Source organism: Heterodontus francisci, chromosome 46 (genome assembly GCF_036365525.1).
Source record: "Heterodontus francisci isolate sHetFra1 chromosome 46, sHetFra1.hap1, whole genome shotgun sequence".
Taxonomy (NCBI): Eukaryota; Metazoa; Chordata; class Chondrichthyes; order Heterodontiformes; family Heterodontidae; genus Heterodontus; species Heterodontus francisci.
This window is the reverse complement of record NC_090416.1, coordinates 12,057,304-12,085,227: the sequence shown is the minus strand read 5'-3', so window position 1 is coordinate 12,085,227 and position 27,924 is coordinate 12,057,304. Positions and strand designations below refer to the sequence as shown.

The window sequence follows — 27,924 nt, the reverse complement described above, 5'->3', positions numbered from 1 at the left end:
GCCGTTCAGACTCAGGCAACGTTGCGTTAAACATTCCGATTTTTATTGAGGTTTCAGCACACAGCGTCAGTTGCAAACAGGGAAGTCAGTAGGCAGGCTGCATATGATACAAGCATAAAAAGCTAGAAATCTGAGCCGTCCACATCGAGCGCTCGCTGAAGGATTGTTTGACAGCGGAAAATCAAATCAGTCGCTAATTCAGAAGCTCTCAGTCTATTATACAACTCCCACTGGGCTCGATAATTAAGCGCGTTCTGCAAGGGTCAAGTGGTTTATGGTGTTTGATGGAGTCGGGCTGTCAAAGGTGCACATCGCACGCGGGAGGTGGTTCAGTCTGTTGCGTACTCCCCCGTTCCCACCCTTCGCGATCCCAAGTTTCTCCGGAAAATGATTCCGGGGATGAGGGAAGCTGGGGCTTCTCCGTGGAGAAGAGAAAGGTCGAGAGGAGATTTGATAGAGGCGTTCAAAATCACGAGGGGTCTGGACAGAGTAGATAGGGGGGAAACTGTTCCCACTGGCGGAGGGATCGAGAACCAGAGGGCACCGATTTAAGCTGATTGGCAAAAGCACCAGAGGTGGCATGAGGAAAAATGCTTTTTTTTTGTTTAAACGCAGCGAGTTGTTAGGATCTGGAATGCGCTGCCCGAGAGCGAGGTGGAGGCAGATTCAAATCAAAACAGAACAGGATAACTATCAGAGCGGGAAAAAGGTCGGCGAGGACCCGGGACGGGAGCGGGACGAGGTGAGCTGCTCTTGCAGAGAGCCGGCACGGAGGCGACGGGCCTCGGCCCCTGCTGTGACCATTCAACGACTCTTTGGGAGGAACCTTGGCCAACTGGCGCGGTGCCTTTGCTCGGTTGGACCTCCGAGGGGGGTCTCCATGGCAAGATACCCATCGCTAACCGCCAAGAGATGCAAAAGGCAACAAGGCCCCTCTCACGTAGAAAGATCCCATGGCTGCTACTGAAAGAAGAGCGGTGGTGGTGGGGGGGGGGGGGGGGGGGGGCGGGGGGGCCGGCGTTGGGGGAGTTGTTCTCCCTGGTGTCCTGGGGCTCAATATTTATCCCTCGACCAACATCACTAAAAAAAAAAGAGCAGATGATCTGGGTCATTATCGCAGTGCTGTTTGTGGGATCTCGCTGTGCCATGTTACAACAGTGACCACGTCATCCAAACACGCGTCATCGGCTGTGGTGTGCTAGGGAATTGCACGCCTTGCCTAAAGCTAAAGTTTAATTCTGATGTAATTTTGACCCTAAGTGAGGCATGTGAAAGAACTTTGGTCTTACAGAATTCGAGTTCGAAGGGCTGAGAAACTAACAGGTCCCTACTTTGAAATGTACAGATTAATCTATATATGGTTAACGTTGGTTCCGATACATCCCACTATTAAGGGACCGGATGCATACACGAAGCAGCTTAAAGTTGAACTGTAGGAGGAAGAAGACTCTATAGCAATTGACCCAAGCGAAGATCTTCGTTATCAAGCTCTAGTTATACCCCAACTCGGATATTGCATCCAGTTCTGGTCACCACATTAAAATGGTTCAGATGGTGAGCAGCGAGAGGATTCGACACGGGTCCGGGAACGCCAAGTCGATTCCCGGATCCCTTCACATCGCCACGGCGAACTGGTCACCTGCGCCCGCCACCTCGTGCCGCCTGGCCGGGCCTTCCTTGCAGCCGGCAGCCGGATTGCCCATCTCCTTCAGCTTCTGCTCTGTCACGTCCCTCTCGCAGGGCCCGTCCCTGGCCTGCAGGTGGTGAAGCTCGATCAGCAGCTCATAGGCCAGGGCGCCAAGGACCGCGCCAACCATCGGCGCCACGATGGGGATCCACCACCACCCGCCTCCAGCCCTGACACAGCGGCGAGAGAAAAAGGAGAGAAACTCCATTAACTGTCTGCTCTTACCAATTATCTTCAATCTGTCCCCCTCTGGTTACCGACCCTCCTGCCACTGGAACCAGTTCCTCCTTATTTACTCCATCAAAACCCTTCCCGATTTCGAACGCCCAGATTAAATCTCCCCCTTAACCTCCGCTCGAAGGGGAACAATCCCAGCTTCTCCCAGTCTCTCCACATTAACTGTCCCTCATCCCTGCTCCCATTGCGGTAAATGGTGAGGTGGGCACAAGGAGGCTGCCGGGGGGGGGGGGGGAATATCGACAGGTTGGGTGAGTGGGCAAGAACGTGGCAGATGGACAACAAGGGCGGAGCAGGCTCGAGGGGCTGAATGGCCTCCTCCTGTCCGTATGTCGAATGGAGAGATGGGCAAACTCAACGCCCGGCCTCACCTTTGGCCACCGGACGCGGGGCGCGGTCGTACTTACGTAAAGACTTCGGTGCCCCAGCCGGCGGCCAGGGTTAACAGGCGGGGCCCAAAATCACGGGCGGGGTTGATGGCATAGCCAGAGTTGGAGCCCATGGACATCCCGATGCCAACCACCGACAGACCGATGAAGATGGGCTGTAAAATCTTCGGGGCTCCGTAGTTCCGGGCATCCACCACGGCAAAAATACAGAGGAGCAGAGTGCCAGTGCCGATCAGCTGGGCAAACGGAATAAAGGCAGGTGAGGATAGGATCTGTACTCCCTGCCGACCCGCATCGAGACACTCCAAACAACAAGTCTTCGGCATCAAGAGGTGCCAGTACCTCCGACTCCACTCCCTCCGGCTCCCATCCACACACAGCCTGCTCCCAGCCTCAACCAACATCACTAAAACGGGACGATCTGGGTCGCTATCACATTACTGGTTGTGGGATCTTGCTGTGCGCCAATTGGCAGCCCCCCGCTGCAACGTCAGCAAAGCCCGCCATTGGCTCCGAGGGACGACCAGAGGTGCCGAGCGGCGTTGGGAGTGACGACTGCTCCCCAAATTGGCTCTCCTTCATGACTGGGATCCCACAGTGGCAGCCGGCTATTCGGCCCCGGGAGGCCTCGTAGCCGGGGCCTCACTCTCCTGAACGACCAGTTGCCAGGCGGGGGTGGGGTAGGGTAGGGTGGGGTTGGGTGGGGAGGGGAGGGCGTCGTTGGATAGAAATTCGGAATAGGATTGGTCACCCCCATCAGAGCTGAATTGCAACACTCCTAATATTAATGGAGCTGCAGTCAGCCAACTCAACACAGGCTGGAGAGTGAACCCAGGGATCTTCCAGGTCCCGCTAACATACCAAATAGTGCAACTATTCAACTGTGGTGGCTTCAATCACTTCCCCATTTGAGGACGTTTACACTTATCTACAACCCCAAGGTGCATCCTCCCAACAACTAACAGGAAGAATCAGGGTACCTGGTCAATGAAGCCATTCGGAAGGGTGAGGTATGGTGCGGGATACGTGCCAAAAATAAATGCAGTGGCCCGCGGTCCAGTGACGGACAAGGTCCCATTATCAACAGCGTAGATACCATCTGTTGGGGCGACAACAAAAAAAACACAGCACCCAATCAGGGCAATTAACTTGTGTTCATCGTACAGCGAGTGTGAGAGCCTTCGGGAATGGGAGTGCGCGGATTTTTTGGGGAATGGGAATCGGAAGATCGTTGGGAATGGGAAGTCATGGCTCTCCAACTGGCCAGTCCCGCCTTAAAAATCGGAAATAACTTGAGAAATAGCGTGACACAGTCGGTCTTTTCATTGCGTGAATGTACTCTGTGACAAGATGCTAACACGGATTTGATTAAGTCAGGTTCTGTCGGCGAGTGCTTACAGATGACACAAAGATCGGCTGTGTGGTAGATAGCGAGGAGGGTAGCTGTAGGCTGTAGGAAGATATTGATGGTCTGGCCAGATGGGCAGAAAAGTGGCAAATGGAATTTAACCTGGAGAAGTGTGAGGTGATGCATTTGGGGAGGTCAAACAAGGCAAAGGAATCCACGATTAATGGGAGAATACTGAGAGGTGTAGAGGAAGTGAGGGACCTTGGAGTGAATGTCCACAGATCCCTGAAGGTAGCAGGACAGGTTGATAAGGTGGTTAAGAAGGCAGATGGAATCCTTTCCTTTATTAGCTGAGGTTTAGAATATAAGAGCAGGGAGGTTATGCTGGAACTGTATAAATCATTGGTTAGGCCACAACTTGAGTACTGTGTGCAGTTCTGGTCCCCTCATTACAGAAAGGATGTAATTGCACGAGAGAGGGTACAGAGGAGATTTACAAGGATGTTGCCAGGACTGGAAAAATGAAGCTATGAGGAAAGATTGGATAGGCTGTGGTTGTTCTCCTTGGAACAGAGAAGGCGGAGGGGAGATCTGATTGAGATTGTGAGGGGCCTGGATAGAGTGGAGGTGAAGGGTCTATTCACCTGAGCAGAGAGCTCAGTGACCAGGGGGCATAGATTTAAAGTGATTGGCAGAAAAATTAGAGGGGAGATGTTGTTCACCCAGAGGGTGGTGGGGGTCTGGAACTCACTGCCTGAAAGGGGAGTCGAGGCAGAGACCCTCAACTCATTCAAAAGGAGTCGGGAGACGCACCTCAGGTGCCGTAATCTGCAGGGGCTACGGACCAAATGCTGGAAGGTGGGATTAGAATGGGTGGCTCGTTTTCCGGCCGGCACAGACGCGACGGGCCGAGTGGCCTCCTTCTGTGCCGTAAACGTTCTATGATTCCACACCACTTATCTTGCAACCGAACCCAAGTTGTCGTGCCAGGGCAATTTGAGAAATATCAAAGGGTGATGGAAGAACGATGTCAGTCTGGAGTTAACAGGTCCATGTTTCGTCTGTCATCAGACTGTTCAGGGGTGATGTTTACAATCGTGTACAATTACCCGAACCGCAACAAAAGCAAAAGCCAACATTCCAGGGAGGATCCCGAGCATGTGATGGGATGTTGCCATCTAGCGGCACAGTCGCACAACGACACAGAAAAATTGTTTTTTTAATTCGTTCACAGGATGTGGGCGTCACTGGCCAGGCCAGCATTTATTGCCCATCCCCTAATTGCCCTTGAGAAGGTGGTGGTGAGCTGCCTTCTTGAACCGCTGCAGTCCGTGTGGGGTAGGTACACCCACAGTGCTGTTAGGGAGGGAGTTCCAGGATTTTGACCCAGCGACAGTGAAGGAACAGCCGATATAGTTCCAAGTCAGGATGGTGTGTGACTTGGAGGGGAACTTGCAGGTGGTGGTGTTCCCATGCATCTGCTGCCCTTGTCCTTCTAGTTGGTAGAGGTCACAGGTTCGGAAGGTGCTGTCGAAGGAGCCTTGGTGAGTTGCTGCAGTGCATCTTGTAGATGGTACACACTGCTGCCACTGTGCGTCGGTGGTGGAGGGAGTGAATAAAGAACAAAGAACAGTACAGCACAGGAACAGGCCATTCGGCCCTCCAAGCCAGTGCCGATCTTGATGCCTGTCTAAACTAACACCTTCTGCACTTCCGGGGTCCGTATCCCTCTATTCCCATCCTATTCATGTATTTGTCAAGATGCCTCTTAAACGTCGCTATCGTATCTGCTTCCACCACCTCCCCCGGCAGCAAGTTCCAGGCACTCACCTCCCTCTGTGTAAAGAACTTGCCTCGCACATCCCCTCTAAACTTTGCCCCTCGCACCTTAAACCTATGGCCCCTAGTAACTGACTCTTCCACCCTGGGAAAAAGCTTCTGACTATCCACTCTGTCCATGCCGCTCATAACTTTGTAAACCTCTATCATGTCGCCCCTCCACCTCCGTCGTTCCAGTGAAAACAATCCGAGTTTATCCAACCGCTCCTCATAGCTAATGCCCTCCAGACCAGGCAACATCCTGGTAAACCTCTTCTGTACCCTCTCCAAAGCCTCCACGTCCTTCTGGTAGTGTGGCGACCAGAATTGCACGCAATATTCTAAGTGTGGCCTAACTAAGGTTCTGTACAGCTGCAGCATGACTTGCCAATTTTTATACTCTATGCCCCGACCGATGAAGGCAAGCATGCCGTATGCCTTCTTGACTACCTTATCCACCTGCGTTGCCACTTTCAGTGACCTGTACGCCCAGATCTCTCTGCCTGCCAATACTCCTAAGGGTTCTGCCATTTACTGTATACCTCCCACCTGCATTAGACCTTCCAAAATGCATTACCTCACATTTGTCCGGATTAAAATCCATCTGCCATTTCTCCGCCCAAGTCTCCAACCGATCTATATCCTGCTGTATCCTCTGACAATCCTCATCATTATCCGCAACTCCACCAACCTTTGTGTCGTCTACAAACTTACTAATCAGACCAGCTACATTTTCCTCCAAATCATTTATATATACTACAAACAGCAAAGGTCCCAGCACTGATCCCTGCGGAACACCACTAGTCACATCCCTCCATTCAGAAAAACACCCTTCCACTGATACCCTCGGTCTTCTATGACCGAGCCAGTTCTGTATCCATCTTGCCAGCTCACCTCTGATCCCGTGTGACTTCACCTTTTGTATCAGTCTGCCATGAGGGACCTTGTCAAAGGCTTTACTGAAGTCCATGTCGACAACATCCACTGCCCTTCCTTCATCAATCATTTTCGTCACTTCCTCAAAAAACTCGATCAAGTTAGTGAGAAACGACCTCCCCGTCACAAAACCATGCTGTCTCTCGCTAATAAGTCCATTTGTTTCCAAATGGGAGTAAATCCTGTCCCGAAGAATCCTCTCCAATAATTTCCCTACCACTGACGTAAGGCTCACCGGCCTGTAATTTCCTGGATTATTCTTGCTACCCTTCTTAAACAAAGGAACAACATTGGCTATTCTCCAGTCCTCTGGGACCTCACCTGTAGCCAATGAGGATACAAAGATTTCTGTCAAGGCCCCAGCAATTTCTAATGTTGGTATGTGGATGGGGTGTGAATCAAGTGGGCTGCTTTGTCCTGGATGGTGTCGAGCTTCTTGAGTGTTGTTGGAGCTGCACCCATCCAGGCAAGTGGAGAGTATTCCATCACACTCCTGACTTGTGCCTTGTAGATGGTGGACAGGCTTTGGGGAGTCAGGAGGTGAGTTACTCGCCTCAGGATTCCCAGCCTCTGACCTGCTCTTGTAGCCACGGTATTTATTTGGCTACTCCAGTTCAGTTTCTGGTCAATGGTAACCCCCAGGATGTTGATAGTGGGGGATTCAGCGATGGTAATGCCATTGAATGTCAAGGGGAGATGGTTAGATTCTCTCTTGTTGGAGATGGTCATTGCCTGGCACTTGTGTGCCGTGAATGTTACTTGCCACTTATCAGCCCAAGCCTGGATTTTGTACAAGTCTTGCTGCATTTCTACATGGACTGCTTCAGTATCTGAGAAGTTGTGAATGGTGAACATTGTGCAATCATCAGCGAACATCCCCACTTCTGACCTTATGATTGAAGGAAGGTCATTGATGAAGCAGCTGAAGATGGTTGGGCCTCGGACACGACCCTGAGGAACTCCTGCAGTGATGTCCTGGAGCTCAGACGATTGACCTCCAACAACCCCAACCATCTTCCTTTGCGCTAGGTATGACTCCAACCAGTGAAGAGTTTTCCCCCTGATTCCCATTGACCTCAGTTTTGCTAGGGCTCCTTGATGCCATACTTGGTCAAATGCTGCCTTGATGTCAAGGGCAGTCACTCTCACCTCACCTCTTGAGTTCAGCTCTTTTGTCCATGTTTGAACCAAAGCTGTAATGAGGTCAGGAGCTGAGTGGCCCTGACGTGAAAAAAAAAATCACATGACAATAATCTCAGAATGGATACGTTTAGAGCAAGTCATCTGACATTGAGCAGCTTGGCTGCACAATGAGGCTCCCTTTCAGTAATTCTTTGGTGTTCATACGGAGAACTCACCTGGAGTGGTTTAGAGTTGAAGACAAACCCGATGGATACCCTACTGGTAAGTATATAGATGTACAAGTTGTTTGTACTTTCTGTTAATATTAGTAAAAAACCAACAAGTTGATTTTTGGTGGGGTCCAAACCTAGATAGCCTACACAATTGAAAGCCCACTTTTCATACCTTCCCCCATTGGTTCCCACATCACTCTTCCCTCCAATAGGAGCTAACACTTTCTGCCAACTATCACCTCCCAACCAACACCACCAGCTCCACAGACATTGGAATGTCGCCTGACTGGCCATTGTACAGGGGTGAGTTCAGACAGTGAGCAACGGCGGACGACTCAGGCAAAGCGGGCCTCACAAATCTCAAACTGAACAGCAGTCAGGAGCGGGAAGCCCCGATAATCATTTGCCCCTCCCTGGGGTTGACCTATCGGGTTCCAGCACGACTCCCAAGGATCAGAGGCCAGCCCGTACACAAAATTTCCAGCACAGAAACAGACCATTCGGCATCACCTGCTCCGTGTTGGTCTTCCTGCTCCCCACGAGCCTCCTCCCACCACCCCCCACTTCATCTCACCCTATCCCCATATCCTTCTATTCCTTTCTCCCTCATGCGTTTATCCAGCTTCCCCTTAAATGTATCTCTGTTATTCCCCTCAACCACTCCCTGTGGTAGCGAGTTCCACATTCTCACCACTCTCTGGGGAAAGAGGTTTCTCCTGAATTCCCCATTGGATTTATTAGTGACTGTCTTATATTGATGGCCCCCTAGTTCTGGTCTCCCCCCACAAGGGGAAACATCTTCTCTACGTTTCACAGAGGGCGTCACATACCATGGTGGACCCCATAGACTATGGCAGCACCAACAAAACCCCCAAGTGTCTGGAAGAACATGTAGAATGGCAGCTTCTTCCACTGGAACCTTCCCAGCAAACACAAACTGAAGGACACGGCCGGGTTCAGATGGCCACCTACAAGACAAGCACAAAGGATGACTGGTCAACAGAAGCAACATCGTGCCTAGAATGTAGCAATAAGTCCCAAGACACTTCACAGCAGGGCTACCAGACAAAATTTGACCCCGAGCCACATGAGGAGATATTAGGGACAGGCGACCACAAGTTCGGTCAAAGAGGTCGGTTTTAAGGAGCGTCTTAAAGGAGGAGAGAGAGAGGCGGAGAGGTTTAGGGAGGGAATTCCAGAGCTCCCAGGCAGCTGAAGGCACAGCCGCCAATGGTGGAGCGATGGGAATCGGGGGGGGCGGGATGGGAAAGAGGTCAGAATTGGAGGAGGGCAGAGATCTCGGAGGGCTGCAGGGGCTGGAGGAGGTTACAGAGATGGGGGGAGGGGGGGGGGTGCAAGAAGGCAATGGAGGGGATCTGAAAATAAGGATGAGGGAGCCAATGTAGGTCAGCGAGCGCAGGGGGTGAGGGCGGTGGAGAATTGGATGAAGGCCATGCTTTGGCAGAGTCATTAATCCGAGGCCCTGTCAGGCAGTTCAGGGCGATGATGAAGGTCCAATGGTAACAATTGGAAGAAGAACAGGGCATATAAAGCCCCTGAACCCCTTGATTAGATTCCAGTCTGTAACTCACTCCCGGGTATCTGTTATTCTATATATAAACCCCCCGAACCCCTCGATTAGATTCCAGTCTGTAACTCACTCCCGGGTATCTGTTATTCTATATATAAACCCCCCGAACCCCTCGATTAGATTCCAGTCTGTAACTCACTCCCGGGTATCTGTTATTCTATATATAAACCCCCCGAACCCCTCGATTAGATTCCAGTCTGTAACTCACTCCCGGGTATCTGTTATTCTATATATAAACCCCCCGAACCCCTCGATTAGATTTCAGTCTGTAACTCACTCCCGGGTATCTGTTATTCTATATATAAACCACCCGAACCCCTCGATTAGATTCCAGTCTGTAACTCACTCCCGGGTATCTGTTATTCTATATATAAACCCCCCGAACCCCTCGATTAGATTTCAGTCTGTAACTCACTCCCGGGTATCTGTTATTCTATATATAAACCACCCAAACCCCTCGATTAGATTCCAGTCTGTAACTCACTCCCGGGTATCTGTTACTCTATATATAAACCACCCAAATCCCTCGATTAGCATCCAGATTAACTCACTCCCGGGTATCTTTTATTCTATATATAAACCACCTGAACCCCTCGATTAGATTCCAGTCTGTAACTCACTCCCGGGTATCTGTTATTCTATAGATAAACCACCCGAACCCCTCGATTAGATTCCAGTCTGTAACTCACTCCCAGGTATCTGTTATTCTATATATAAACCACCCGAACCCCTCGATTAGATTCCAGTCTGTAACTCACTCCCAGGTATCTGTTATTCTATATATAAACCACCCAAATCCCTCGATTAGCATCCAGATTAACTCACTCCCGGGTATCTTTTATTCTATATATAAATCACCCGAACCCCTCGATTAGATTCCAGACTGTAACTCACTCCCAGGTATCTTTTATTCTATATATAAACCACCCGAACCCCTCGATTAGATTCCAGTCTGTAACTCACTCCCGGGTATCTGTTATTCTATATATAAACCACCCGAACCCCTCGATTAGATTCCAAACTGTAACTCACCCCCGGGGATCTCTTATTCTATATATAAACCCCCCGAACCCCTCAATTAGATTCCAGTCTGTAACTCACTCCCGGGTATCTGTTATTCTATATATAACCCCCCCGAACCCCTCGATTAGATTCCAGTCTGTAACTCACTCCCAGGTATCTGTTATTCTATATATAACCCCCCCGAACCCCTCGATTAGATTCCAGCCTGTAACTCACTCCCGGGTATCTGTTATTCTATATATAAACCCCCCGAACCCCTCGATTAGATTCCAGTCTGTAACTCACTCCCGGGTATCTGTTATTCTATATATAAACCACCCGAACCCCTCGATTAGATTCCAGTCTGTAACTCACTCCCGGGTATCTGTTATTCTATATATAAACCACCCGAACCCCTCGATTAGATTCCAGTCTGTAACTCACTCCCGGGTATCTGTTATTCTATATATAAACCACCCGAAACCCTCGATTAGATTCCAGTCTGTAACTCACTCCCGGGTATCTGTTATTCTATATATAAACCACCCGAAACCCTCGATTAGATTCCAGTCTGCAACTCACCCCCGGGGATCTCTTATTCTATACTTATGATTAAGGCTCCCACTTGTTCCTGCCACTCACCTGAGATGCCACCTGAGATGTAGATGCCAAAGGTTGCGCCAAGGCCGAATCCGAGGTTGACAGACAGGAATTCTCCACGGGTCGTGTGGCTCGTCACCATCTGTGCCACGGCGCCACAGCCAAACAACTGGGTGAGGAAGAGGAAAGAGTTGAACTAACGGAAACCTATTGAAGGTAAGGAGGGACTTGCATTGCTCTATCGCCTTTCACCACCTCAGGGCATCCAAGAGTGCTCCACAGCCAAAGAAGTCCCTTTTTTTTTGTTGAACTGCGGCCTCTGCTGCAATGTAGGAGATGCGGCAGCCAATTTGTGCACAGCAAGATCCCACACCAGCAATGTGATAACGACCCAGATCATCTGTTTTTTTTTTCTTCCAATCGCGGCCGTGGGATCGTTTACATCCACCTGAGGGGGCGGTCGGGGGCCTCGGTTTAACGTCTCATCCTGAACGATGGCACCTCCGACAGTGTGGCACTCCCTCAGTACTGGCAATGGGAGTGTCGGCCCGGACTTTGGGCTCAGGCCTCTGGAGCGGGGAGGCGAACCCACAACCTCCTGACTCACTGATACATCTGATATTCCAGGAGGGCGTGCGCAGTGTGTCCTACCTGTCAATCTATGAGGGGAAATTGGAGATCAGGTATGATGCAACAGGGGGCAAAGGTTGCCAAGCAACTTAATACTCTTTGGCTGTTCAAACAGCCCATTGGATCAAACCATTTCTCACTTGATAGCATGATGGAAAATTCCCAGGAGTTTAACATTCTCCGATCCATTCCCACTGCTCAGTTCCCAATGGAACAAACAGCTTCCCATTTATCCCATGATAGAGAACTCCAGTGGGCTGATTCCATAGGATATGTCGGATATACACACTCAGAAACAGGCCCTTCAGCATAACCATTGAATAGCCTCCCACCAGAACAGGTACATCAAAGAGAAGACATAATCGGGTTATATTTCAAATAGGGACAGTTTTGATAGTGTTACAGAGAGCAACTACTGTCTCCAGTCGGGGAGTCAGTGACGAGGGATCATTTTACAATTGTCTCCGGGAGAGTGAGGAGAGAGTTTGGGAGACATTTCTTCACAGGGAGTGGTTCAGGCAGAGACCATTGTATTCCTTAAGAACACATTCCATCATTGTTTAAAACAGATATACCAGGCGATGGGGAGAGCGCGGGGCAGTGGGATTAGTTTGGGATTGATACAGGGCTATGGGGAGAGAGCGGGACAGTGGGATTAGTTTGGGGATTGATACAGGGCTATGGGGAGAGAGCGGGGCAGTGGGATTAATTTGGGGATTGATACAGGGCTATGGGGAGTGAGCGGGGCAGTGGGATTAGTTTGGGATTGATACAGGGCTATGGGGAGAGTGCGGGGCAGTGGGATTAGTTTGGGATTGATATTGGGCTATGGGGAGAGAGTGGGGCAGTGGGATTAGTTTGGGATTGATACAGGGCTATGGGGAGAGAGCGGGTCAGTGGGATTAGTGTGGGATTGATACAGGGCTATGGGGAGAGAGCGGGACAGTGGGATTAGTTTGCGATTGATACAGGGCTATGGGGAGAGAGCGGGTCAGTGGGATTAGTTTGCGATTGATACAGGGCTATGGGGAGAGAGCGGGACAGTGGGATTAGTTTGGGGATTGATACAGGGCTATGGGGAGAGAGTGGGGCAGTGGGATTAGTTTGTGATTGATACAGGGCTATGGGGAGAGAGCGGGGCAGTGGGATTAGTTTGGTGAATGATACAGGGCTAGGGGGAGAGTGCGGGGCAGTGGGATTAGTTTAGGGATTGCTACAGGGCTATGGGGAGAGAGCGGGGCAGTGGGATTAGTGTGGGATTGATACAGGGCTATGGGGAGTGAGCGGGGCAGTGGGATTAGTTTGGGATTGATACAGGGCTATGGGGAGAGTGCGGGGCAGTGGGATTAGTTTGGGATTGATATTGGGCTATGGGGAGAGAGCGGGGCAGTGGGATTAGTTTGGGATTGATACAGGGCTATGGGGAGAGAGTGGGTCAGTGGGATTAGTGTGGGATTGATACAGGGCTATGGGGAGAGAGCGGGACAGTGGGATTAGTTTGTGATTGATACAGGGCTATGGGGAGAGAGCGGGTCAGTGGGATTAGTTTGCGATTGATACAGGGCTATGGGGAGAGAGCGGGACAGTGGGATTAGTTTGGGGATTGATACAGGGCTATGGGGAGAGAGCGGGGCAGTGGGATTAGTTTGTGATTGATACAGGGCTATGGGGAGAGAGCGGGGCAGTGGGATTAGTTTGGTGAATGATACAGGGCTAGGGGGAGAGTGCGGGGCAGTGGGATTAGTTTAGGGATTGCTACAGGGCTATGGGGAGAGAGCGGGGCAGTGGAATTAGTTTGGGATTGATACAGGGTTATGGGGAGAGTGCGGGGCAGTGGGATTAGTTTGGGGATTGATACAGGGCTATGGGGAGAGTGCGGGGCAGTGGGATTAGTTTGGGGATTGATACAGGGTTATGTGGAGAGAAAGGGGCAGTGGGATTAGTTTGGGGATTGATACAGGGCTATGGGGAGAGAGCGGGGCAGTGGGATTAGTTTGGGGATTGATACAGGGCTATGGGGAGAGAGCGGGGCAGTGGGATTAATTTGGGGATTGATACAGGGCTGTAGGGAGAGAGCGGGGCAGTGGGATTAGTTTGGGGATTGATACAGGGCTATGGGGAGAGAGCAGGGAAGTGGGATTAGTTTGGGGATTTTTACAGGGCTATGGGGAGAGAGCGGGGCAGTGGGATTAATTTGGGGATTGATACAGGGCTATGGGGAGAGAGCGGGGCAGTGGGATTAGTTTGGGGATTGATACAGGGCTATGGGGAGAGAGCGGGGCAGTGGGATTAGTTTGGGATTGATACAGGGCTATGGGGAGAGAGCGGGGCAGTGGGATTAGTTTGGGATTGATACAGGGCTATGGGGAGCGAGCAGGGCAATGGGATTAGTTTTGGATTGATACAGGGCTACGGGGAGCGAGCAGGGCAATGGGATTAGTTTGGGATTGATACAGGGCTATGGGGAGAGAGCGGGACAGTGGGATTAGTTTGGGATTGATACAGGGCTACGGGGAGAGAGCGGGACAGTGGGATTAGTTTGGGGATTGATACAGGGCTATGGGGGGAGAGCGGGGCAGTGGGATTAATTTGGGGATTGATGCAGGGCTATGGGGAGAGAGCGGGGCAGTGGGATTAGTTTGGGATTGATACAGAGCTATGGGGAGCGAGCGGGGCAGTTGGATTAGTTTGGGGATTGATACAGGGCTATGGGGAGCGAGCGGGGCAGTTGGATTAGTTTGGGATTGATACAGGGCTACGGGAAGAGAGCGTGTCAGTGGGATTAGTTTGGGGATTGATACAGGGCTATGGGGAGAGAGCGGGACAGTTGGATTAGTTTGGGGATTGATACAGGGCTATGCGGAGAGAGCGGGACAGTTGGATTAGTTTGGGATTGATACAGGGCTACGGGAAGAGAGCGTGTCAGTGGGATTAGTTTGGGGATTGATACAGGGCTATGGGGAGAGAGCGGGACAGTTGGATTAGTTTGGGGATTGATACAGGGCTATGCGGAGAGAGCGGGACAGTTGGATTAGTTTGGGATTGATACAGGGCTATGGGGAGAGAGCGGGGCAGTGGGATTAGTTTGGGGATTGATACAGGGCTATGGGGAGAGAGCGGGACAGTTGGATTAGTTTGGGGATTGATACAGGGCTATGGGGAGAGAGCGGGACAGTGGGATTAGTTTGGGATTGATACAGGGCTATGGGGAGAGAGCGGGGCAGTGGGATTAGTTTGGGATTGATACAGGGCTATGGGGAGAGAGTGGGGCAGTGGGATTAGTTTGGGATTGATACAGGGCTATGGGGAGAGAGTGGGGCAGTGGGATTAGTTTGGGATTGATACAGGGCTATGGGGAGAGAGTGGGGCAGTGGGATTAGTTTGGGGATTGATACAGGGCTATGGGGAGAGAGCGGGACAGTGGGATTAGTTTTGGATTGATACAGGGCTATGGGGAGAGAGCGGGGCAGTGGGATTAGTTTTGGATTGATACAGGGCTATGGGGAGAGAGCGGGGCAGTGGGATTAGTTTGGGGATTGATACAGGGCTACGGGGAGAGAGCGGGGCAGTAGGATTAGTTTGGGGATTGATACAGGGCTATGGGGAGAGAGCGGGACAGTGGGATTAGTTTTGGATTGATACAGGGCTATGGGGAGTGAGCGGGGCAGTGGGATTAGTTTGGGGATTGATACAGGGCTACAGGGAGAGAGCGGGACAGTGGGATTAGTTTGGGGATTGATACAGGGCTATGGGGGGAGAGCGGGGCAGTGGGATTAGTTTGGGATTGAAACAGGGCTAAGGGGAGTGAGCGGGGCAGTGGGATTAGTTTGGGGATTGATACAGGGCTATGGGGAGTGAGCGGGGCAGTGGGATTAGTTTGGGATTGATACAGGGCTATGGGGAGTGAGCGGGGCAGTGGGATTAGTTTGGGATTGATACAGGGCTATGGGGAGAGTGCGGGGCAGTGGGATTAGTTTGGGATTGATATTGGGCTATGGGGAGAGAGTGGGGCAGTGGGATTAGTTTGGGATTGATACAGGGCTATGGGGAGAGAGCGGGTCAGTGGGATTAGTGTGGGATTGATACAGGGCTATGGGGAGAGAGCGGGACAGTGGGATTAGTTTGCGATTGATACAGGGCTATGGGGAGAGAGCGGGTCAGTGGGATTAGTTTGCGATTGATACAGGGCTATGGGGAGAGAGCGGGACAGTGGGATTAGTTTGGGGATTGATACAGGGCTATGGGGAGAGAGTGGGGCAGTGGGATTAGTTTGTGATTGATACAGGGCTATGGGGAGAGAGCGGGGCAGTGGGATTAGTTTGGTGAATGATACAGGGCTAGGGGGAGAGTGCGGGGCAGTGGGATTAGTTTAGGGATTGCTACAGGGCTATGGGGAGAGAGCGGGGCAGTGGGATTAGTGTGGGATTGATACAGGGCTATGGGGAGTGAGCGGGGCAGTGGGATTAGTTTGGGATTGATACAGGGCTATGGGGAGAGTGCGGGGCAGTGGGATTAGTTTGGGATTGATATTGGGCTATGGGGAGAGAGCGGGGCAGTGGGATTAGTTTGGGATTGATACAGGGCTATGGGGAGAGAGTGGGTCAGTGGGATTAGTGTGGGATTGATACAGGGCTATGGGGAGAGAGCGGGACAGTGGGATTAGTTTGTGATTGATACAGGGCTATGGGGAGAGAGCGGGTCAGTGGGATTAGTTTGCGATTGATACAGGGCTATGGGGAGAGAGCGGGACAGTGGGATTAGTTTGGGGATTGATACAGGGCTATGGGGAGAGAGCGGGGCAGTGGGATTAGTTTGTGATTGATACAGGGCTATGGGGAGAGAGCGGGGCAGTGGGATTAGTTTGGTGAATGATACAGGGCTAGGGGGAGAGTGCGGGGCAGTGGGATTAGTTTAGGGATTGCTACAGGGCTATGGGGAGAGAGCGGGGCAGTGGAATTAGTTTGGGATTGATACAGGGTTATGGGGAGAGTGCGGGGCAGTGGGATTAGTTTGGGGATTGATACAGGGCTATGGGGAGAGTGCGGGGCAGTGGGATTAGTTTGGGGATTGATACAGGGTTATGTGGAGAGAAAGGGGCAGTGGGATTAGTTTGGGGATTGATACAGGGCTATGGGGAGAGAGCGGGGCAGTGGGATTAGTTTGGGGATTGATACAGGGCTATGGGGAGAGAGCGGGGCAGTGGGATTAATTTGGGGATTGATACAGGGCTGTAGGGAGAGAGCGGGGCAGTGGGATTAGTTTGGGGATTGATACAGGGCTATGGGGAGAGAGCAGGGAAGTGGGATTAGTTTGGGGATTTTTACATGGCTATGGGGAGAGAGCGGGGCAGTGGGATTAATTTGGGGATTGATACAGGGCTATGGGGAGAGAGCGGGGCAGTGGGATTAGTTTGGGGATTGATACAGGGCTATGGGGAGAGAGCGGGGCAGTGGGATTAGTTTGGGATTGATACAGGGCTATGGGGAGAGAGCGGGGCAGTGGGATTAGTTTGGGATTGATACAGGGCTATGGGGAGCGAGCAGGGCAATGGGATTAGTTTTGGATTGATACAGGGCTACGGGGAGCGAGCAGGGCAATGGGATTAGTTTGGGATTGATACAGGGCTATGGGGAGAGAGCGGGACAGTGGGATTAGTTTGGGATTGATACAGGGCTACGGGGAGAGAGCGGGACAGTGGGATTAGTTTGGGGATTGATACAGGGCTATGGGGGGAGAGCGGGGCAGTGGGATTAATTTGGGGATTGATGCAGGGCTATGGGGAGAGAGCGGGGCAGTGGGATTAGTTTGGGATTGATACAGAGCTATGGGGAGCGTGCGGGGCAGTTGGATTAGTTTGGGGATTGATACAGGGCTATGGGGAGCGAGCGGGGCAGTTGGATTAGTTTGGGATTGATACAGGGCTACGGGAAGAGAGCGTGTCAGTGGGATTAGTTTGGGGATTGATACAGGGCTATGGGGAGAGAGCGGGACAGTTGGATTAGTTTGGGGATTGATACAGGGCTATGCGGAGAGAGCGGGACAGTTGGATTAGTTTGGGATTGATACAGGGCTACGGGAAGAGAGCGTGTCAGTGGGATTAGTTTGGGGATTGATACAGGGCTATGGGGAGAGAGCGGGACAGTTGGATTAGTTTGGGGATTGATACAGGGCTATGCGGAGAGAGCGGGACAGTTGGATTAGTTTGGGATTGATACAGGGCTATGGGGAGAGAGCGGGGCAGTGGGATTAGTTTGGGGATTGATACAGGGCTATGGGGAGAGAGCGGGACAGTTGGATTAGTTTGGGGATTGATACAGGGCTATGGGGAGAGAGCGGGACAGTGGGATTAGTTTGGGATTGATACAGGGCTATGGGGAGAGAGCGGGGCAGTGGGATTAGTTTGGGATTGATACAGGGCTATGGGGAGAGAGTGGGGCAGTGGGATTAGTTTGGGATTGATACAGGGCTATGGGGAGAGAGTGGGGCAGTGGGATTAGTTTGGGATTGATACAGGGCTATGGGGAGAGAGTGGGGCAGTGGGATTAGTTTGGGGATTGATACAGGGCTATGGGGAGAGAGCGGGACAGTGGGATTAGTTTTGGATTGATACAGGGCTATGGGGAGAGAGCGGGGCAGTGGGATTAGTTTTGGATTGATACAGGGCTATGGGGAGAGAGCGGGGCAGTGGGATTAGTTTGGGGATTGATACAGGGCTACGGGGAGAGAGCGGGGCAGTAGGATTAGTTTGGGGATTGATACAGGGCTATGGGGAGAGAGCGGGACAGTGGGATTAGTTTTGGATTGATACAGGGCTATGGGGAGTGAGCGGGGCAGTGGGATTAGTTTGGGGATTGATACAGGGCTACAGGGAGAGAGCGGGACAGTGGGATTAGTTTGGGGATTGATACAGGGCTATGGGGGGAGAGCGGGGCAGTGGGATTAGTTTGGGGATTGATACAGGGCTATGGGGAGAGAGCGGGACAGTGGGATTAGTTTGGGGATTGATACAGGGCTATGGAGAGAGAGCGGGGCAGTGGGATTAGTTTGGGGATTGATACAGGGCTATGGAGAGAGAGCGGGGCAGTGGGATTAGTTTGGGGATTGATACAGGGCTATGGAGAGAGAGCGGGGCAGTGGGATTAGTTTGGGGATTGATACAGGGCTATGGGGAGCGAGCGGGGCAGTTGGATTAGTTTGGGATTGATACAGGGCTATGGGGAGCGAGCGGGGCAGTGGGATTAGTTTGGGGATTGATACAGGGCTGTGGGGAAACTAACCTCACTGCACTGCTGTAGCGCAGGAAACACGGCAGCCAGTTTGCGCACAGCAAGATCCCACAAACCGCAATGTGATAATGACCCAGATGATTTTTTTTTAAAGTGATGTTGGGTGAGTGATAAATATCAGGACCCAGGACAGTGGGGGGGGGGGGGGGGGGGGGGGAGAACTCCCACCCCCCCCCACCCACCCCCCCACCACCGCTCTTCACCAATCGCAGCCGTGGGATCTTTTGCATCCACCAGACAAGGGCCTCGCCTTGACATCTTTTGACTCAGAGGCGCCCGGGGAGAGAAAGTGTTCGTTACCGAGTTAGCCCTGGGGGAACGTAGAGGGGAAAGGTGGGGATTTTCACAGTCTCCTGATCAAGAAAATCGAGCAGCGGAGACAGATCGCAGAACAAAGGTCAGAAAGGGGTTCATTACTTACGATGAGCATGCAAACTCCGAGAAACTCCGCTAAGCATTCCCTGAAGAGGCGATTCTTCAACTGCAAACCATCATGCAGTGCCCTGAAAACCGTCTCTGCTCTCCCCATGATGGTCTGCCAGGAGCTCTGTGCAGCTCAACCTTCCTCCTGCAGTGTGAGATCTTGGCTACTTTCTGCGGGAGTGGGTGAGAGGGAGGGTGGAAAGAAGAATTCTAGTTTAAAAACCAAATATTAAATTGTGCAATTCTTTTTCTTTTGCAGAGTGAGTCCTGTATTAATTGACATAGCACACTGAAGTGGAACCTACTCGATCTTTGACATGCAGTCCTGATTGTACAGTCACCTTCTGTCCTACTGACTGGGTTTGTCAGTCCTTTATAAGTGGAGTTGCAGCTGAAGGGCAAATTTAACCTATGAAACGTTTGACAGGGCTCATCTGTCCGCCCCTTGTCAGAATGAGAACATTTTGTTGTTGCTCAGTGTGACACATCTTTGTCAGGGACGTGGTTTGCCAGGGGGAGGGAGGGGGCTGGGGACGATGTTGTGTGTTTTTTTTTGGTGCTTCGATAGCTTCAGCACAGCAGCCAGTCTCTCAACGGCCCCTTTCAAACAAACTCCAGAATCCAACTCGGATTCAGCAGGACACGAGCTTCAGGAAGACCAGCGGCTTCACCCGAGGGAGATTTCACAGCAATCACTCATTCTCCTCAATCTCAGTCACGCTTGTGAAGCAGATGTCCAGCCAAATACAAAACCAGGATAAGCATCAGCTGCTCTCTATTAACACTGAAATGAATCCTGTTTAATTAAAGGGACCAGCGTTTTCAATATTGTCAACGCTCTCCTCCGTCTCACACATTCGCATAGAACCATAGAAAAATTAAGGCATCTGCACCGGTTTTTTAAAAAAACCGAGCTGCCCAATCGAATCCCACCTTCCAGCACCTGGTCCGTAGCCTTTCAGGTTACAGCACTTCAGGTCCAGGTACATTTTTAAATAGGTTGAGGGTTTCTGCCTCCACCACCGTTCCTGGCAGTGAATTCCAGACACCCACCACCCTCTGGGTGAAAAAGTCTTTCCTCATGTCCCCTCTAATCCTTCTACCAATCACCTTAAATCTGTGCCCCCTGGTAATTGACTTCTCCGCCAGGGGAAACAGGTTCTTCCTGTCTACTCTATCTCGGCCCCTCATAATTTAATACACCTCAATTAAGTCACCCCTCAGCCTCCTCTGTTCTAAGGAAAACAACCCTGGCCGATCCAATCTTTCCTCATAGCTGCAACTTTCAATCCCTGGCAACATTCTTGTAAATCTCCTCCGTACTCTCTCCAGAGTAATTCTGTCCTTCCTGTAATGTGGTGACCAGAACTGTACACAATACTCCAGCTGTGGCCTAACCAGCATTTTATACAGTTCCAGCATTACATCCCTGCTTTTGTATTCTATACCTCAGCCAATAAAGGAAAGCATTCCATATTCCTTCTTTACCACTCTATCTACCTGTCCTGCTATCTTCTGGGACCTGTGGACATGCACTCCAAAGTGTCTCACTTCTTCTACCCCTCTCAATATCCTCCCGTTTATTGTGTATTCCCTCGCTTTATTTGCCCTCCCCAAATGCATTACCTCACATTTCTCTGGATTGAATTCCATTTACCACTTTACCGCCCACTCAACCAAACCATTCTGGACTCCATGGTTTTCCTCTTCACTATTAACTACACGGCCAATTTTTGTGTCATTGGCAAATTTCCTAATCGTGCCTCCCACGTTTAAGTCCAAATCATTAATATATACCACAAAGAGCAAGGGACCCAACACTGAGCCCTGTGGAACGCCAGTGGAAACAGCTTTCCATTCGCAAAAGCATCCATCGACTACTACCCTTTGTTTCCTGTCCCTGAGCCAATTTTGGATCCAACCTGCCACATTCCCCTGTATCCCCATGGGCTTTCATTTTACTGCCCAGTCTGCCATGCGGGACCTTGTCAAATGCCTTACTAAAACCCATATAGACCACATCCACTGCACTCTCTCATCAATCCTCCTTGTTATTTTCTCAGAAAACTCAATTAAATTAGTAAGACATGACCTTCCCCTAACAAATCCATGCCGACTATCACACACACTCACACACAGACTGACGCAGGTATACATGCATACACATGATACAGATAGAGAAAAGCGTGACCACCATTGCGAATAATTTTCAGGTAGTGGGCACAGGAGAATGAGCGAGGCCAAGGGAGTCCCAGTGGATCTTATTCCATCATCATTGACCCGCGTCAAGCGGAGTGTGCAAACTGACCGGTAACCCCCCCTGCCCCAGGAGAGTGAGTTACCCTCCCCAAGCCGGAAAGCCGCTGTTCCACCCCCGACCCTCCCCCAGTCACGACGGGCCCATCCCTCCCCTCTCCGACGCTGTGATGAGGGACTGACTTGGAGAGCTCCGTGGAGAGCTAGCCTGGCCTCGATGGGCTAAATTCCCTCCTTCTGTGCTGTAATTGGTTCTATGACTTCCTATCGAAGGACACATGCTTGGCACATGTGCTCAACACATCATGACTTGGTTTACATTCCTGATGATTGGTGGCAGTGATGGGCATCGTCTCCTGATGTTTATGGGTTGTGGTCAGTGTGCGCTCCAGGTATTGTGAGGGCTAGGTGGCATGCATCAGAAAACGATGCGGGAGAGGGCCGATCGATCATAGAGGGGAATAGGTTCATTGTCAATGTGCTGTCTCTTTTAAACAAAACAGACCTGACTGCTCAGCACTATCTTCTCACCTCCTTTTATTACACTACGCTCCAAGCTTTGCTTGAAAGCTAACTTTCCCTCAGTTGCGCAGAATTGTGGAAGTGCACATCACAGAAACAGGCCATTCGGCCCATCTGCTGGTGCTCCTGCTCCACACGAGCCTCCTCCCATGCACCCCCCCCCCCCACCCCACCCCGTCTCTTCATCTCACCCGAATCAGCACTTTTTTTTTGATTCATTCATGGGATGTGGGCGTCGCTGGCTAGGACAGCATTTATTGCCCCATCTGCCCCGGTGTCCTGGGGCCCAATATTTATCCCTCAACCAACATCAGTAAAAAAAAAAAAACAGACGATCTGGGTCATTATCACGTTGCTGGTTTTGGGATCTTGCTGTGCACAAATTGGCTGCTGCGTTTCCTGCAACAGTGACCACACTCCCTAAAAGTATGTCATTGGCTGCAAAGCGTTGCGGTGCATCCTGAGGCGCTATCAAAATGCAAGCTTGTCTTTCTTCTGTCAGTTTTGGAACACTTCCACAATCCAAAGTGGGACTTTGCAAATGTCCTGGTTTCCTAGGTACCAATTATGCCCACATTCTTCAATATTTAACCTAACAACTCCAGTGGCCTTAATTATGCTCAATATTTACCCATTTTTTTTTTCATTCAGTGGCATCTCCATCGCTGAATCCCCCACGATCAACATCCTGGGGGTTACCATTGACCAGAGACTGAACACATAAATACTGTGGCTACAAGACTGTAGAGCTCTGAGATGCAGAGGGATCTGGGTGTCCTAGTGCATGAATCGCAAAACGTTAGTATGCAGGTACAGCACGCAATTAGGAAAGCTAATAGAATGTTACTGTTTATCACGAGGGGAATTGAATACAAAAGTAGGGAGGTTATGCTTCAGGACAAGTTCAACCCGGCCAATTACCGCCCCATCAACCTACTCTCAATCATCAGTAAAGTGATGGAAGGTGTCATCAACAGTGCCATCAAGTGGCACTTGCTTAGCAATAACCTGCTCAGTGACACTCAGTTTGGATTCTGCCAGGGCCACTCAGCTCCTGACCTCATTACAGCCTTGGTTCAAACATGGACAAAAGGGCTGAACTCAAGAGGTGAGGTGAGAGTGACTGCCCTTGACATCAAGGCAGCATTTGACCGAGTATGGCATCAAGGAGCCCCAGCAAAACTGGAGTCAATGGGAATCAGGGGGAAAACTCTCCACTGGTTGGAGTCATACCGAGCACAAAGGAAGATGGTTGTGGTTGTTGGAGGTCAATCATCTGAGCTCCAGGACATCACTGCAGGAGTTCCTCAGGGTAGTGTCCTAGGCCCAACCATCTTCAGCTGCTTCATCAATGACCTTCCTTCAATCATAAGGTCAGATGTGGGGATGTTCGCTGATGATTGCACAATGTTCAGCACCATTCGTGACTCCTCAGATACTGAAGCAGTCTGTGTAGAAATGCAGCAAGACCTGGACAATATCCAGGCTTGGGCTGATAAGTGGCAAGTAACATTCACGCCACACAAGTGCCAGGCAATGACCATCTCCAACAAGAGAGAATCTAACCATCTCCACTTGACATTCAACGGCATTACCATCTCTGAATCCCCCACTATCAACATCCTAGGGGCTACCATTGACCAGAAACTGAACTGGAGTAGCCATATAAATACCATGGCTGCAAGAGCAGTTCAGAGACTGGGAATTCTGCGGTGAGTAACTCACCTCCTGACTCCCCAAATCCTGCCCACCATCTACAAGGCACAAGTCAGGAGTGTGATGGAATACTCTCCACTTGCCTGGATGGGTGCAACTCCAACAACACTCAAGAAGCTCGACACCATCCAGGACAAAGCAGCCCACTTGATTGGCACCCAATCTACAAACATTCACTCCCTCCACCACCGACGCACAGTGGCAGCAGTGTGGATGGGGGTGGACTGGGAGAGAGAGACAGAAGAGAGAGGCGGTGAGAGGGGGAGAGAGAGAGAGAGAGAAAAAGAGAGAAAAAAAAAAGTGTGAAATGTGCACTTTAGGAGTTGAATCATTTCTGGAAACTCCGTGTAAGCAGATATTTGGCAAGGGGAATTTTACAGACATTCCTGATATTCTGGCTCTCTCCTGCTCCCTGATTCTCAGAATGGGACGTCACGACATTTCCCAGCTCCTGAGTGAGGGGAAGAGTGAGAATAACAGAGAGTGAAGGCCGAGGAGTGGGTAGGCAGCTCGAGAGTGAGGTAGTAAATATTACAGCAAAACACAAATTCATCAATCCGATTTAAAGCAAAAACCCAGCCAGTTGGTCACAATCACTGGGTGTTTAATTTCCAAATCTTCATCAAGATTTTTCAACTATTAAATACAATTTTTAAAAATAAGTTAGAATATTCAAAGCTGAATGGCACAATTATTCAAAATATAGTTTATCACTATAGATTTTAGCCATGTCTCAAATCTACAAAACATCCACCCAGTCATCTCAATCAACGAGTTACAGCTTCACAAAAATGTATTTTAATACTTAACAAGGTGAGAGATTTCAGTCTTATCCCATGTCAGTCAGTCGAGATCAGTAAACACTCCCAGGACAGGTACAACACGAGGGTTAGATACAGAGTAAAGCTCCCTCTACACTGTCCCCCATCAAACACTCCCAGGCCAGGTACAACACGGGGGTTATATTCTGGCTGCACTTCAGTCCCACGCTCCTGATCTATGGGCACCCGGTGCGGAGGGGCTTGGGCCGGGAGGAGGATCTCCTCGTCGGTCTGCTCCTGGGCCTGGCCAAGGTGGCAATTCACAGGTCCAGGTTGCGGGCCGTCGGGGGGTCCGTCCTCCCCGATTGCCTGCCCCTCTTCCGCGGTTACGTTCGCGCCCGGGTGTCCCTGGAAAAGGAGCATGCGGTGTCCGCCGGTACGCTTGAGGCCTTCCGCGACCGGTGGGCACCGCAGGGACTGGAGTGCATTGTCAACGCCGAGAATGGCATTTTAATTTGAGTTTTGTGTTGATTTATCTGGTTTTAATAAAGTTATTTTAAAACTGTAAATATGTATATAAAGGGGGCCTGAGGAATAAAGGCCGCCTCGATGTGAAAAATATAAAAGGGGCCTGGGGTGTAAAGGCCACCTTAAAAAACAAACGGGGGTTAGATACAGAGTAAAGCCCCCTCTACACTGTCCCCATCAAACACTGCCAGGACAGGTACAGCACGGGGGTTAGATACAGAGCAAAGCTCCCTCTACACTGTCCCCATCAAACACTCCCAGAACAGGTACAGCACGGGGTTAGATACAGAGTAAAGCTCCCTCTACACTGTCCCCCATCAAACACTCCCAGGACAGATACAGCACGGGGGTTAGATACAGAGTAAAGCTCCCTCTACACTGTCCCCCATCAAACACTCCCAGGACAGATACAGCACGGGGGTTAGATACAGAGTAAAGCTCCCTCTACACTGTCCCCCATCAAACACTCCCAGGACAGGTACAGCACGGGGTTAGATACAGAGTAAAGCTCCCTCTACACTGTCCCCATCAAACACTCCCAGGACAGGTACAGCACGGGGGTTAGATACAGAGTAAAGCTCCCTCTACACTGTCCCCCATCACACACTCCCAGGACAGGTACAGCACGGGGTTAGATACAGAGTAAAGCTGTTTTCGAGAGTTCTTTCGAAGGTTACAGAGATGGGTGCGACAGGACCTGAAGGTCCCGACTACAAGGTTGCTGTACAAACCAATTGCTGCCAGACATGGGAGCATTGGATGTCCTCGGAATACTGCACAACCGGGAGAATGGACAGAGGCCACACAGAGCAGGACAAGCTGCTGGAAGAGGGAGGAGGAGGGGGAGGAGGGCTCTCAGCAAGAGTCCATATCCACCCAGTGTGCTCGGGGAGTGATTCTCCTACCTGAATCTTGGCGAGGAATAACACGTGACATTGAGTGAAATCCGCGGCCAACGTCAGCCTCGAAGCAGGGCGAGGACGGCGTTGCCAGTGGCTGTGAGGTTCCTGACCCGGGCCAGGAGCTCCTACGTGTCGGGCTCCCTCCAGGCCGGAGCTGGAGGCATTTCCAATATCTCTCGGTTTGCCGCCCGCTGTTGCAGAGGGGCGGTCCCCCGAGGCCCTCGATTTAACGAGAACAGAGCACATTTCAGTCTCTCTTTAACATGTGCGACCGGTGCCTGCAGTAAAGAATGTGACCTGACTGCACACGGCACGGTCTTTATATCGCTGGGACTATTCCATTCATCTCAATATATAGGGGAGACCACCGCTGGGGCAAACCCACTGGCGGAACCCTTGAAATCTTCTCGCTGACCTCTAGGGGGCTGCAGAGGCCCAGTCGCAAGGCCCGGGACCAGGTAATTGCAGATGATGCTGGATCAATTGTTAATATTAAATCTGAGATTGATAGATTTTTGTTAACCAAAGGGATATGGGGGCGGTGGGGGGGGAGAGGGGGGGGGGGTTGCAAAGGTGGGTAGATGGGGTTAGGTCACGGATCAGTCATGATCTCGTTGAATGGCGGGACAGGATCGAGGGGCTGAGTGGCCTCCTCCTGTTCATGTCAAATTGTTGGACGCCTCCCTTCGAAGCACACCATGGGGATGTTTACCATCAACTGAAGGGGGCAGAAATAAACCCGGTTGTACTCCCTGCCCCCTCTCCCTCACCCCACCAATCGCCAATCCGAAAGATGGCACCTCTGACAGTGCGGCACTCCCTCAGTTCTGCAAGCACGGACACAAGCGAGATTTAAGAAGGTGGGAAGCAACAAGAGTGAGCTGACTTTCCTGCCTTTGTCAGAAGGGAGTTTTGCGGTCTTGGCTGAACTGACAAACCCGCCCCCCCCCACCCACCACCTCCCTCCCCTCCACTGGTCCTACCCTGCCCTCAAACACCCGCAGCGATCTGTGACTGCAGCATGCGGGTCCTGCACTGCATTATGTCCCTCGGCCACGGCTGACGTGCGCCCAGGAATGTGGGGAGTGCGGGTGATGAGCGAACTGGAAGCCTGTCGGGCTGGTCACGTTGCTATGTGGGCCAGTCTGTTCAGGCTGGTCTGAGCCGAAACACGAACTGGGCCCCAATCTGTTCCAACCGGCTGGAACTGACAGGAGAAACTGGATCCGTGACTGTTTGGACAGGTTCGGAGCAGACGAACATGGGAACTGCTCAGGCTCCCAGTCAGGGGGGGCTGGACTCTCCTGCTGAAGCTCCTCAACTCAAATCACCAAGGTGGCGGGGGAGGGGAGTGGAAGGGAGGGGGATGCGGTCACAAGGTCAATTCTCATCAGGCCTCGGGTGCTGGGGCGCTGGATCCAATGAGCCAACAACAACTGGCATTTACATGGTGCCTTTAACCGGGCCCACGACAGCACATTTGCATCCGAGAGGGGCCTCTGCATAAGACGGCACCTCCGACAGTGCGGCACTCCCTCAGCACTGGCGCCGGGGAACGTCATCCTGGATTACAGGGCTGTGGAGCGGGGGCTCGAACCCTTGTCCTTCTGACTACGAGGCAGGAGTGGGTTGAAGGGTTAATCCCACGCACAATGCTTGACATGGGAGTGTTTGATGGGGACAGTGGCGAGGGAGCTTTACTCCGTATCGAACCCAGTTTTTACTTTCCCCTTTTATTTTTTAAAGGTGGCCTTTATACCCCAGGCCCCTTTTATATATTTTATGTCGAGGGGGCCTTTATTCTTCAGGCCCCCTTCATATACATTTTAAAAATAACTTTATTAAAAACAGATAAATAAACCAAAAACTCAAATTAAAATGCCATTCTCGGCGTCGACGATGCACTCCAGTCCCTGCGGTGCCCACCGGTCGCGGAA

The 27,924-nt window shown here is 51.2% G+C and overlaps 1 protein-coding gene across 2 annotated transcripts; it reads right to left on the bottom strand.

Annotated features, from left to right (window-relative positions):
- Nucleotides 1-41: 41 nt before the first annotated feature.
- LOC137356924 (aquaporin-9-like) lies at nucleotides 42-27,012 on the bottom strand. Of its 2 annotated transcripts, none has more exons than XM_068022774.1 (7): nucleotides 26,971-27,012; nucleotides 19,301-19,473; nucleotides 11,006-11,132; nucleotides 8,601-8,738; nucleotides 3,294-3,412; nucleotides 2,332-2,549; nucleotides 42-1,857 (listed from the first exon to the last, which is right to left on the bottom strand). In XM_068022774.1, the coding sequence occupies exons 2-7, from the start codon at nucleotides 19,406-19,408 to the stop codon at nucleotides 1,614-1,616; spliced, it is 954 nt and encodes a 317-aa protein (XP_067878875.1). In that variant the 5' UTR covers nucleotides 19,409-19,473; nucleotides 26,971-27,012; the 3' UTR covers nucleotides 42-1,613. The 2 variants fall into 2 exon arrangements, with proteins under 2 accessions (XP_067878875.1, XP_067878874.1); XM_068022773.1 differs by lacking the exon at nucleotides 26,971-27,012 and adding an exon at nucleotides 19,608-19,673.
- Between the last annotated feature and the right edge of the window lie 912 nt (nucleotides 27,013-27,924).